This window comes from Miscanthus floridulus, chromosome 12 (assembly GCF_019320115.1).
Source record: "Miscanthus floridulus cultivar M001 chromosome 12, ASM1932011v1, whole genome shotgun sequence".
NCBI classification, from domain to species: domain Eukaryota; kingdom Viridiplantae; phylum Streptophyta; class Magnoliopsida; order Poales; family Poaceae; genus Miscanthus; species Miscanthus floridulus.
In genome coordinates, this window is record NC_089591.1 from 58,113,557 (window position 1) to 58,126,953 (window position 13,397).

Consider the following 13,397-nt stretch of genomic DNA (forward strand, 5'->3'; position numbering starts at 1 on the left):
GTGATGAATGGTAACACAAGATGCCTCACATAAGCATTCAAGACCAACACAAGGTTATGCAAGACATAGATACCAATAGCTATTTAACTAACATCACACAACTAACCATAGAGAGCAAGCACATCAAGCATGACACAAGTTTAACAAGGTCACAAGTATCATAACTTGACCATCAACAAGGGCATAATCCACACTTAACAACACATGGTGTAAACAACCACAACTAGCATATGTCTATTTCTGGACTGGAATCAACAGCTTCATGTTTGGATCATAACTAGAGTTATACAAATCCACTATCCATGCAACAAGACATTCTAGAAAGCTTATGAAATTTTCTACAATTAATCTTTAATCATCCTAGCATGATTCTCAAGTTAACTAAGTCAAATATACCCATTTATAGAAACTGGTCCACAATTGACAGAGAGCAGCCATTTCTGAAACCCAACTTTAAACAGGCATAACTCACAAACCACAAGGCCAAATACCACCAAATTTTTAACATCAGCTATATACATGAAGTATCTGCAACTTTGTTATTATCACCAAAAGCTCATTCAAATCCTAACTAGATCAAACACTAGCATCTTTTAGATCTGCTCAGAATACAATCAAAACCTAACAGAAGACTTAAAAGTCATGTAACTCCTACACTATCAGGCCTATGGCCTTACAATTTGAACACAAGCAAGATCATGAAATTTGCTACAACTTTTGTATTCACTACAACCATAGCAAACATCATTTACACTATGAAAATAATTGCACAAGCAAAACTGCAAATGCAACCCAACAGCAGTGGTACAGAAAATTGATAGGAACTTCAGAGAAGCATAACTGGAGTTCTAGACCTCCAACAAACATGAACCATAACTTTTTTAAAAGCTTAGGAAGTTACCTACAACTTTCTTATTCTCATATTAAGATGATTATACAGTTAGAAGGGTCAATTAATCCAATAATTGCATCTCTGTCCAAAATATAGACAGAAACTGACATGCCACTTTAAACAGCTATAAATGGAGTTATATATGTCCAATAAATGTGGTTCTGGACTTTTTATAAATCTTAACAAATTATAAACAACTTTGTTAGAAACACCTAAAGCTAATTCTACTATTAAGAAGGCCCCACAGTCAGAACAAGGAAACCCTGTCTGGGTTTGGGCAGAAACAACCATAGAGATTTAAGCAAGTATAACTCAAGATCTACTTAGCCAAAAATCATGATATTTAACTTTTTGGAAAGCTTAGGAAAAGTACCACAACTCATGTATTTTCACCAAGTCATTATTCATAACTTAACTGAGCCAATTAATTCAAACATGTAGAACTATTCAGAGTAGAAGCAAAGCAATACAGGGCATTTGTTATTTTTATAACTCTTAAACTATAAATCCTAAACTCCTAAAATTTTTACCAGACAACAACAATCACCATAGTAGCACTTCACAAAAATGCCACATTTGTTGGAGCATAAAAATTGCAGTTATGAAAAAGACAAGACATGGCAAGTATCAAGAACCTAGCTGCATAGATCTATGTTTACAGCAAAATATTTAAACTAAAACATGCCACATTATAGATCTAATGCATAGACAATTTCACAAGGATTCCAAAAAGTCCTCATTTTCTATTTTACGATTTTTGTATGAATTACTATGAATTTTCAAAGTGGAGCATTCAAATCTACAAAAAATGAGAGAAAGGAAATTTAAATCTTGCATCGAGGACCCTAGAATTTACACAAATTAAACCCGACAAATATATCCTTACTGCACTATTCATCAGAGTCACTGTCTATTCACTTAACCCCCTCCCTTTGTTCAAATTTTTGCGCGAAGTCCCTGGCGTCACTCAGAGCAGAGGAGGTGGCTGGGAACGGCGACTCTAGCCGGTGGAGCTCCTCCTCGGTGGCGAGCGGCGGTGCCATGGACAAAGGGGGCCTGCGCTAACCCAGAGAGGGGCACAACACAGATGGAGAGGGCCCACAGGTGGCCGGCCACAGAAGCTGGTGGCTCGAGCCCGCCAGAACTGGCGGAGATGGCGCTCCGGCGGCCTGAAGAGACGACAGAGAGGCGAGGGAGGACGTACAGTCCCACGTGCATCCGATGGAGAGCTCTGTGTAGGCACAGGAGGGTTATAGGAGAGGGAGCAGTGGCGGCACAGAAGCTTGGCGGCGGCAGCCATGGTGGCTCCGCTCTGGCGTGCGCGCGCATAGAGGGAGAGTGCCAGGAAGGGCGAGAGCGAGCGTGGGATGCCAGGGTAGCTCGGGCCTCCGCATTTGGAGCTGTAGGGAGCAGGGTGGTGTGTGGCATGGAGTTTGGACATGCGTCGGCAATGGAGGGCGCGCTCTGCTGCATGGTTGACGCGTTGGCCTGCTGTCGAACATCTGGCGTGCGTCGGTGTGGGCAAGGTGGGGATCTGATTTGGGCCACTTCCAGGCCAAATCAGACCTTGGGCCAAAAATGAAGTTTGTTCACCTCAGCCTGCTCTACATTTTTCATTAAGGCCCTCCAGTCATTTGAGCAACATAACAGTGGGTAATTTAGTCTCCAAAGTGGCATTGTCAATGCATTGACGGCGATTAACAAACTCCAAAAATCGATGGTCAAGACAAGGTCCAACGAGTGCCATCTTTATACATGCTCTTCGCCATCATGTACACTCCAACTTTTATCTTTGGACCAAATTGAGTTGCTTAACAAAATTTGGAGAACGCGAGACGTCAATGACGATGTCGATGAATTTCTAGACTTAGAATATTTCTAAGTGCTGAAATCAGCAGCAGGTTCCAACTTTGAGCCACTGCTAGACTTAGTTCCAAGCTGATCCATGGTATACTCCAAAAACAAAGTTTCTTCTACATAACATGAGCTTCAACTTTTATTTAATGTCCAACTTTAAAACAGGTGCAGAAGCTATAGTTCTACTTAGACCAAAGTAGGATCCCGATAAAGCTTAAATTATCCTTTGTGATTTATTGAAGTATTTTCTTGGCATTTTCTCAACATGAACCTTTCATGACTTTTGTTGTAGAGTTCATCTAGAGTCATTTGGGCATGGTTGTAAGGTTTGGTTGACGATCGAGAATTCCATTCACTTTATAAATTAATTCAAGCAAGGATATAACTTGTCATTTCATGTGACTTCTTGATTCCAAACTTCACAAAACTTTTCCATGGATCAATATAGATGGGTATTGATGTAAGACACATGAAGATATTCCAATAACACTAGCCAAGCATATATCTTGACAAGGGCCTATATGTAAAGCAAGGGTGCAATATCCAAGTTTAGGTTGGGGCTCATTTCCATAGGTTTGACCTTGACATCTTCATCATCACTTAATATGCCATGTTTGAGCTCAAACCTATTGCTTAACTGGTGGCAAACACCTAGGGTGTTACAGTGAGGACCCCGAAGATGGTGGCGACCACCTTGTCGTGGTCCTAGAAGGCATTGTTGTTGCCCCCGGGTGGTCGGCGGTCTCTAGCTCCGTCGTTGGCGTCGTCTTCTAGCTTTTTGTCCTAAAACTCCTTAGCCAAGCCAAGGCAGTTCTTCATCTTGTGTTTGGCATTCTTGTGAAGAGGGCGCGAGTCATTGAGGATTTTTTGGTACTGTTCGTCATAGTTGCGCTTGGCGCGAGGTTGACTAACGGCGGCGATGATGTGGTCTAGCTGGCGGTGGCAATTTTGGCCAGGCTTTGGTCCTTCTGTTCGATCACGGCCGCTGTCACAATGGTAACTACGGTTGTTGAAGCGGCGATCGTTGTGGCGTCGGTCGTTGGGGCGGTCATCATAGCGGCGAGGTGGGCAATGGGTGCCCGCATCCTCGTTGTAGCGCACCTCGGCTTCCTCGGCGTCGGCGTACTAGTTGGCAGTAGTGATCATCTCACTAATGCCTGTAGGCGGCTTGCGGTTGAACTTGGAGCGAAGCTCACGATGGTGGAGTCCTCAGGTGAAGGCGGTGATGACCTTAGCTTCCATGATGTTGGGAATATAATTCCTCATCTCAGAAAAGCGTCGAATGTAGCTGCGGAGGAGCTCGAACGGCTTCTGGTTGATGCAGTTGAGATCATGCTTGGTGCCCGGCCGAGTATACGTAGCCATATAGTTGTCGGTGAAGACTTTTTTAGCTCTTCCTAGGATCCAATGAAGTTCGGGGCAAGGCTAGTAAACCAGCTCATGGCGAGTGACATGAGCATGATGGGGAGATAGTTCACCATGACACCGGTGTCTCCTCTAGCAGCGCGGATAGCATTGGCGTAAGCCTGTAGCCACTGTGTTGGGTTCATCCTTCCCTCGTAGGGCTCGACCCTAGTGATTTTGAAACCATGGGGCCATTGAAGTGTTCGAAGCACCCTTGTAAACGATGGGGGCCCTTCGGGGTTGTGGTCGGCGTTGGCTGCAGTGTTGTCAGCGTCAATTTGCTCGAGAGCTGAGTCCAGGTTTCCATACTCCTGCTCATACTCCTGGCGGTGGCGTACTTCGTCTTCACAACGACCAAAGTGATGTTGCTCGATACGCCGTCATGCATCTCGGAGGTTATTTAGGTGCACTCGAGCGTCCTGTTCGACCTCCTAGTCGTGTTAGCGATGGTGTTCGGCACGGTGTCCCCCAACTCCCCCCCTAGAGAGGCAGTGACTGGTCAGCGAAACGGCTTTGACTGGGGCGGTGATTGGATCTCGGCGCAGCTGATCAGTGAATCATGCTCGTGTAGCATGAAGGTCTCTAATCCTCGTGAATCTTGTTAACCTGACAGTGTGCTGCTTTAAGCATGGCGGTGACCTTGACGAGCTCGGGCATCTACGGGAGGCGGGCGAGCTTATTGTCGGCCACTGCTAGACTGGCGCTTGGAGTTTTGAAGACGTCGTGGCCATCAATGTGGAGAAACTCTTCATCGTGGTCGCGGTGGAGTGGGAGTGGCCTTCCTTGTGAGTCAAGCCGATTATTTCAAGCAACCTCGACCCTCGCAATAGTTGCCTCATTTTCTCAGCGCTACGTGCGGTTGATGGTTCGGTTCTCACGAGCGACACATTCCTCCTCGATTTTGCTATTCCGAGTAGGGCTATTGATGCTGACGTTGAAGATCGTGCCACCCTGGAAGGGTGGGAGAAGGAGTTGCTTGGTGAAGGTTTCAGCGAGGGTCTCCATAGAGCCCTGAGACTCATAGCCTAGATTTTCCTCCGGGATGGTCTGGAGGGACACCCTGGGGCATCGACCTATGTGTAGCATGTTGACGGCTGGCGAAGGCTAGATGATGAGCGGATGGGCGTCTCCCACCTGGTCGGTGAATTTTCCCCTCAGGGCATCTTGGTAAGTAGCGGCAACGTTGGTGAGCCTGAAGGGTAGAGCCGCAACTCCTGGAGTTTTCCAAGCAGCCTCCGATAGATTTCGATCAGAGGGTGGTCGGCGCTGAACCAAAGTGTCTAGGACTGATTCGGCAATGGAGAGGCAATCGGCGAGCTTTAGACTGACCCAATAGATGGATTTGATCAGATCATCATTGTTGACCTGCCACCTCTGGTAGCGAGAAAGCGGGCAGCGGGTCGTTGATGAAGGCAACCTCGGAAGTAGTTCCAAGATTGGATCTGTAGTTGCGGGTGCCGAGGTGGTCGGCGTAGAACTGATCTGCACTGGCTCAAGGAGCTCTCTGACTCCGTCAGCATTGATGACCCACGAGATGGATCCGACTGTGAAGATCTGGCCGGGCTACGAAAGGGACAAAGAGCCTGCAAAAAACCCCATCTTGTTCGACAAGGAAACAACACGCACACCCCTACCTGGCACACCAACTGTCGACAAAATATCATCGGCAGTCCTCTAAGGGGTATCCCACAAAGGTAGATTGATCAGCAGGGGAGCATGAGATCAAGAACAAGAAGGCAACAGAGACATGTGAGTTAGACAGGTTCAGGTTGTCAGTATGACGTAATACCTTACTCCTGTGGTCTATTGGTTTGTATTAGCTATCATATGATATTGCATAAGTTTGGAGGGGGTCCCTGCTCGCCTTATATAGTCCAGGGAGTAGGGTTACAAATTAGTTAGGTCTGAGAGATAACCGGAAAGTAATAACTGATTACAGGAATCTTGAAATCATACATATCTAACAGATCTCATAGTATCTTCAGGATATCTTCCAGATGTCTTGCAGAAGGCGTCGACCAGAGTCGTGCCCCACAAGGCTTTGTCTTGTGGGCTGGGCTGCCCCTGAGGGCATAGCCCATGTGGTCTACCGTGGGTATCCAGGGTCATACCCCCCACAGATACATTTGCCTTGATCATCTCGATTTTTGTTTTTCTCTTTCTTCTTTTCCATGTTGAGCTTGATCATCTTCAACACATGTCCATCTCCATCTCCATGGACTTCATCACCATGCTCCATTACTTGGTATGTACCAACCTTGCTCATATGACACTCATGACAAAGGTTAGTACTTAGGTTTCATCAATTAGCCAAAACCAAACTAGGACTTCCAAAGTACTAAAATGAACTTTGAGTGAAAGATATCTTACAACCCCACTTCCTAGTGGTAAGGTGAAGTGTTAGGGTTGCTCCTTTGATGTCGGAAGGTCACGACTTTGTAGGTCAAGTCCAAACCCTAAGAGGAGAGTTGGGGAGGAAGATAAACCAATAAGAACAAATATGATAGCACAAATCACAACAACAACAAGCATGTGGCACACAAGAATTTAACCTAAGGTTTGGCAACCCCACAAAGGAGCTCCTACGTCTTCTTGTTGAGGTGACCACAAAGGTTAGAGTCTCTTTCACCTCCTTGCCTCTCTCAAAGCAACCACAAAGGTTACTTGAGCTTTCCACTAAAAAATCAAGGGTAATACAAACTTCTCAAGGCTCTTCCATAAGATGGAAGCTCTTGGGCGACGCCTAGCCGGCTAGGGTTCCAAGACTATAGGGGAATCAAACTTGCCAAAGTGATTTTCTCACTCAATCCACTCTCCTTTCACTCAACACTGTAGGGGAATCAAAGATTGGAGCAAAGGGGAGAGGAGAGGGGTGCATTGAATGCTTGGGAGCTATTTTGGATGAAGGTTGCTGAGCAATGAATGAGTTGGTCCCGGTTAGAAGAGAGGAGAGATCTATTTATACTCAAAGGCAAATCCAACCATTCAGATCTGAGTCAGAAGTTCCAACACAGATCGCTGGAACTTCTAGCACAATGCAAAAACATTGTTCATGTAGACAGTCCACTAGGCTTGCTCGCATATCGTCGGAACTCCTAGTGGTCGCCAAGACTTCCGGCTTCCGTCGGGACTTCCGACAGACATGGTGAGCCAGGCGACTAAGTCCCAAAGTGTCGGGACTTTTGGCGGGAGCCAGGACTTCCGGCACCTAGAACTCCCGACTCCCGTTAGGACTTTCGACGGGCGAAGATGTGCAGGCAGCTAAGTCGTGAAGTGTCGGGACTTTTGGAGGGAGTTGGAACTTCTGACACCTGGAACTCCCGACTCCTGTCGGGACTTCCGATGGGCGAAGATGTGCAGGGGGCTGTGGCTAAGTCAGCAAGCGTCGGGACTTCTAGCACCAAATGTCAGGTCTTCTGACAGCGGGAACTCCTGGCTCACGCCAGAACTTCCGACTATCAAAAGTCCACAAACTATGTCCAAGTGTTCTTGAGGTGATTTTGTCTCTCTTTTGAGTTTATTTTTATGCTTGAGCACTCTATCTTCCTCAGACCACCTAAACTTGCATCCCTCTTTATAGTACGACATGCCTAAACCCAAAACAAAATAAAAAAGCTTTGGAGAGCGCTTTGGGTTCATCCACTTCTTGCACTTGAACAATTGAGGGATACAATTTCATCTTAGATAAACTCTTTTAAAGCTTTCAAGGGACTAAAGCTGCAATATATCTCATTAAGATCTCATTAGTCCCAATTTGAATGTCATCAATACACCAAAACCCACATAGGGGGCAAATGCACTTTTAGGTACATCATGCTAATTAAAGAATAAGGCACTCATTAAAAGGAATCCATGGAGGCATGGAGACATAATGTCAAAATGATATTGGCCCAATCTAGTGTCCAATAGTTAAAACATCATATTTTCTGGCCCAATCTACTTTAGGGAGTGCTAGTCAGGACCTATTTGGATATCATGGGCTAAACTTTAGTCACCTAAATTTTAGACCTAGGTATCAATGCAAACAGGTCAACTAAAAGTGAACTAATTTTTAGTTAACAATATCAACGGCAGTGCTAGCATCTGGACGCCCATGGCTGCTCTTCGTTTCCCGCTCTTGCTCTATGTCATGCGCCCGCCTGCTCGGACGACTCACCCCGCCCACACGCCGGGTCGTCTGCACCCCTCTGTTTCCCCACGTGAGCTCAAACTGCTGTGGCGAGATGGAGGGAAGGGAGGGGAGGGGAGGGGAGGGGAGGGAGAGAAGAGGAGAGGGCGAGGCACATCGTGCGAGGAAGGCACAAGGTACGGGCCGCTGTCCGCCTATCACCAGCGCCATTGCAACTTGTGCAACACCAGATGAACATATGCAACATCCAAATGGAACATTTGCAACATATGTCTGGAGATAGATAAAACACTTGAAACATGCATCTGAAACACTTGCAAAAAACCTAAAAACACTTGAAAAGCCATTGTAGAACATATGCAACATCCAGATAAAACATTTGCAACATAAGTGTAAAATATCTGCAATATCTAAATAAACACACTTGCAACATACGTCTAAACAAACAGATGCAACATTTGGAACGGACACTTGCAACATGTGTGTATAGCCATTGCAACATATGCAACATCTATATAAAACACTTGGAACATACCTCTGAAACATCTGAAACACTTAAAAACATACGCTTGTAACATGCGCTTTCAGCAAACCCTAGCAGGCCGGATCCGGCGCTAGGTCGCGGTGGAGAAGGAGGATGAAGCTGCGACACCGCTGAGAAAGTGGGGCCCTGGACGGAGATAGCGATGGAGAGTGCTCGGGGCCCGCCGCGCGAGCGTGGGAGGAAGGAGGCATGGTGGGAGGAGAGCGCGGGGGAGGCAGAGAGTGCGGCGTCGGGGAGCGGCTTGGAGAGGAGCGAGGACGGGACGCAGAAGAAGGCCACCGGGAGCGCCGGCTCGGCGGTCGGTGCGGGCATCGCGGCTTCACGTGATGAGTCTCGTGGAGTGGGCAGCAGTGAGGCAGAGTGGGAAACGCGGCAACAGGGAGGCGGAAGTGGGCGCGGGGCGTCCGAAGGGACGGATGCCCGCTCCTTAGCATTACCGCAATACAATCATGCAACATTGCAAGTGTGAGAGAGGGACAGGAAAAAAGAGTGGCCGGGCTGCTATGTTCCTTGCACACACGTGATATACTAGGATTATTACATACTTGGAAGTTGCTATCGTATACTATACTTCCTATATTGAGTACATCCTGCATATATATCCATATATGGACAGATTGTATCTACATTACATTACATGACTACATGCATCATATTTTCCCCCCAATCTTTTATCTATCTTGTTGGTTAATTAACTAGATCAAAACTTGTTAGACGCCTCTGGTCTTCTGTGATCGGTCGATCGATCAGACGATCACCCAGTACGTGCAATCAGCAGCTAGCTATCGAGCAGTAGACCACGTCGATCTATCGATCACATGCTGCAGTTACAATGTGTCTGAGCTGCTCCCTTGGCTTCTGACCTGCTGAATCCGTTGCCGTAGCCTTCTCCTGTGATCGTGGATTTTCCAGAGCCCATGACCAAGGACAACGGTGGAGTATATGCCGTGGGTGATCATAGGTGCCAGGATATTGTCGGTCTGTATTGTATCCATATATCACACACAGATATTGTCAATCATTGCATGAATTATATTCCTGATGATGAACTTAAATCTGATATCATGCATGGACCTACTATGCGTACCTGGATCCATTCGAAGCCAAGGTAGAAAGCCAAGATTCCTTCTAGAAGCGGGGAGTATATCTTCCTCATTTGCCTCCTCTCGTACCAAGCTGCAAATCCATGAACATGTTAAAGGTTAGACTGCACATGTCTCTCTAGCACACTCTAACTACTTTGCAACATTAGAACAGTAACAAAAGAATCTCTCTCTATATATATGGCCAAACAAACCTGCAAATAGTTTTTTGAGGTTCTCCTTCCCTGTGCGCGAACGCATTGCTGGTGTCACCACATATGTAGGGTCTGAAATTTAGTTGAACAATACATATGTCACTTCACATATATAGCTTATTAATAGATTAAGGATGAATATTGTTGACTCTATCTACCCGAAAAAAACAAATGAAATTAACATATTCATGCAAATTAGGACTGTCATCAGTAGAACATCGATCACCTTTCGGAGCTGTGGCGATATAGTAGAGCGTTCCTGTGAGGGCTGCAGTGATGACTGCTGCGAACGTTTGAGCAAATGGAACCAAAGGAGGAACAATACCACTCTGCATTGCATTGGCACAATTTCATAAAGACATACATTAGGTGGACCTTGTACATCACAAAATTTAGTTTCATCTTCAATTCAGCTGAAAAGCATATATGTACCAGTGATGCAATCCCTCGAGCATCTTTCATTAGCTCCGTGCTTCTTAGGAAAATATCAGCCAATGCTCCCTACAATTTCAGTGTTTTTACCATCAACAATATGAGCAGATTAAATGAAGTGAAAACACATTTTCCTCCACATAGCTGTAATAACAAAGTAAACTTAATAACCATAATGAGAATGGATAGGCAGCACATACCTGAATAGCTGCACGGTAGAACAGCTCCTCACCAACTGAGCTAGCAGCCACGATGAGAATGAACTACAAATATAAGAAAAGATCATGTACTCCCCATTTTATATTGATTTTAGCTAGGAGTTTCAAGCCATTCTCCACATAACAACTATCACATCTAGGATAGTGTTACTAACTAGAGTGTGATTAGATTACACGTTCCATGTTTCACTAGAATCTATTTTGGCTTGGAAAATTGAGTGGAAAATATGCACAGCCAACATTGACAGATCATCAAAAGCCACACTGCACACTAATATGAAGGGTGCTTTTAGTACCTGCCATGGTGACATGCCATAGAAGAAGCTGCGAAGCTCCTCATCCTCCACATCACGGATGGCACGCGCGTGAGGCGAATACTTGACAACTTCATCCTGAAAGCAGAAATTAAACCACATGCACAAGTTATCTACTAGTACTAGTTAAGCAGAGATAATAAAATTAAAGGCAAATTAAAAGGAATTGAAATGGGGCCAGGTGATCTGAGTAGAGCCGAGAATGAGAGGACGGTCGATGGTGTACATACATCAAGGATGAAGAGCAGAGCCATGATTGGCGGAGCTGCATAACCAAGCCCCTCGACAAGTGCGGTGAGAGATGGATGGAAGCCCCCCGTGCAGTCTATCCCGGCCATTTGGCATATGAATCTCCCGGTGAGCGCCATGGCCCCGTAGATCCCTGTGCAGACATCGGCAGATTGACCAGGAGGGTTAATTGAATGCATGCATGCTCATGGTGCTCATGATGCAATAAATCAACTACTGTAGATAAATTGAACTAGTAGATGAAGTAGGGGTGGAAGCAAGTACTGACCAATGCCATAGCTGAGCCTGACGACCGCCCCGAGCTTGTCCCACATGGCGAACTCGGCGTCCCGCGCTCCGAACCCCGTGCTCCCGGCTGCTCCGCCGGCGCCTCCGCCGCTAGTAGCCACGGGGGCAGCGGTGACCTCGACGACCCTGGGCCCATCGGCGGCGAAGCTGGCGCCTCTCCGTCGCCGGTCTGCCCCGCCGTCGTCGCCCTCAGCCGCCGCGCGGATCCAGCTGGTGGTGCGGACCCGTGGGGAGAAGCCTATGGAACAGTGGGTGTAGGTGGCGGTGTAGCTGCTACATCTGTGCGCCGAAACGGCGCTCCCCAGCTCCATGAATCTCTCTGCTGCGCAGGGGCGACGAACTAGAACTAGAAGAGGAGGAGCCGGGAGAACGAACAGCTGGAAATGGCCGGCACACCGCACGCAGACAGAGTCACAGAGAAGATGCTTTGTTTTGTTTATCTCCGGGAATAGATTATTCCGTTTGGCCCTCTGGCTCTGATGATCTGGACACGGACGGACGTTGTGGAGGAGGAGGAGGAGGAGGAGGAGGGGTAAATAAGCAATACTCCTACTGGAACGACAGGTGAAGAAGCTAGCAGACGAAAGACGAAACAAATGGATGGATGGAGACCAGCGGCGCAACGCAGGTCTCTTCCTTCCTCTCCGGCCGCCGCTAGTTTTCTCAGTTTTAACCGTTCCCCTCCCTCCGCCTCGTCTAGTGCTAGTAGTCGTCCGCCTGATTTTGACGGTGACCGGCGACTGCGTGCTTGCTTGCTTGGCGGGTGTGGTGGTGGCGGGAGGCGTGTGGCCAGATGAGAGGGGATTTGCGTCCTCCAACCAGCGCGTCGCACGTCAACCACGACGGGGATAAGGCCATCCGTAGTCTGTCCCGATGACGCGGCAACGACAAAAAGGTTGAAAACTGTTTGATTGGGCCAGCCGTCTAACTAGACGGAGCAATGCAAGCAGCCCATCTCAGCCCAAGGGCGTATTCTTTGCAAGTGCCTGCAACGGAGCCCAGCCAGAGGAGGGCCGAGTTTAGTTTAGGGCCTTTTTGATCCAGATGAAGATTTGGTCGTGTCTCCCTCTAGCTGGGTAATGACGGCCCACGGTGGACATCGCGGGCGGATCAACGAGACGCGGCTGACGAGGAAAAAACTGCGGAGGCTGAGGCGGAAAGTAGGAACGGCCGTCCGCTGGAGGCCGAAATTAGAGTTCAGACAACCCCCTGGGCCCTGTACCGCTGCTTCCCTGTTCCCTCACGGACGTACGCACTGACATCACTGGCACGGACGCACGGTGTACACGTACTGACTGTACGTAGGAGTATAATCCAAGGCAAATCCGTGAGGAGGAGCGCCCATCGCCCACCGGTCTGAAGGAACCCGTGTGCGTGGTGCTGTGCTGATGGCCTGTTTCCGTCGTCCACTCGTATCGGTCATCATTGTGCTGGGCTGCTGTCGTCTCACGTCTGCTGTAGCATGCTAAAAGGTGTGTCACAGCAGCACGGCCGGACACGCTCCTGCCATTACAGTAGTTAGGGCCTGTTTAGAATCCAAAAATTTTTGCGCAGTAACCGTCACATCGAATCTTGCGGCACATACATGGAGTACTAAATGTAGACGAAAAAAAAAACTAATTACACAGTTGGTCGAGAAATCGCGAGACGAAACTTTTGAACCTAATTAGTCCATAATTAGATATTAATTATCAAATACAAACGAAATGCTACAGTGAGCCAAAATCCAAAAATTTTTGGATCTAAACGGGCCTTAGAGGACGACATCAGACA

General features: G+C 47.3%; 1 protein-coding gene across 1 annotated transcript; it reads right to left on the minus strand.

The window, feature by feature from the left end:
- Positions 1–9,297: 9,297 nt before the first annotated feature.
- On the minus strand, positions 9,298–12,313 carry LOC136496377 (uncharacterized). Its single transcript, XM_066492037.1, has 9 exons — positions 11,605–12,313; positions 11,318–11,469; positions 11,070–11,165; positions 10,756–10,818; positions 10,556–10,624; positions 10,350–10,452; positions 10,124–10,195; positions 9,914–10,002; positions 9,298–9,806 (listed from the first exon to the last, which is right to left on the minus strand). The coding sequence occupies exons 1-9, from the start codon at positions 11,933–11,935 to the stop codon at positions 9,654–9,656; spliced, it is 1,128 nt and encodes a 375-aa protein (XP_066348134.1). The 5' UTR covers positions 11,936–12,313; the 3' UTR covers positions 9,298–9,653.
- Positions 12,314–13,397: the final 1,084 nt, after the last annotated feature.

Coding starts and splice junctions, on each gene's coding strand:
- LOC136496377 (XM_066492037.1), bottom strand. CDS start 11,935: ATGGAGCTGGGGAGCGCCGTTTCGGCGCACAGATGTAGCAGCTACACC. Junction 10,453..10,555: donor CTCGAGGGATTGCATCACTG/GTACATATATGC, acceptor AATGCAATGCAG/AGTGGTATTGTTCCTCCTTT. Junction 10,003..10,123: donor CCTCAAAAAACTATTTGCAG/GTTTGTTTGGCC, acceptor ATGGATTTGCAG/CTTGGTACGAGAGGAGGCAA.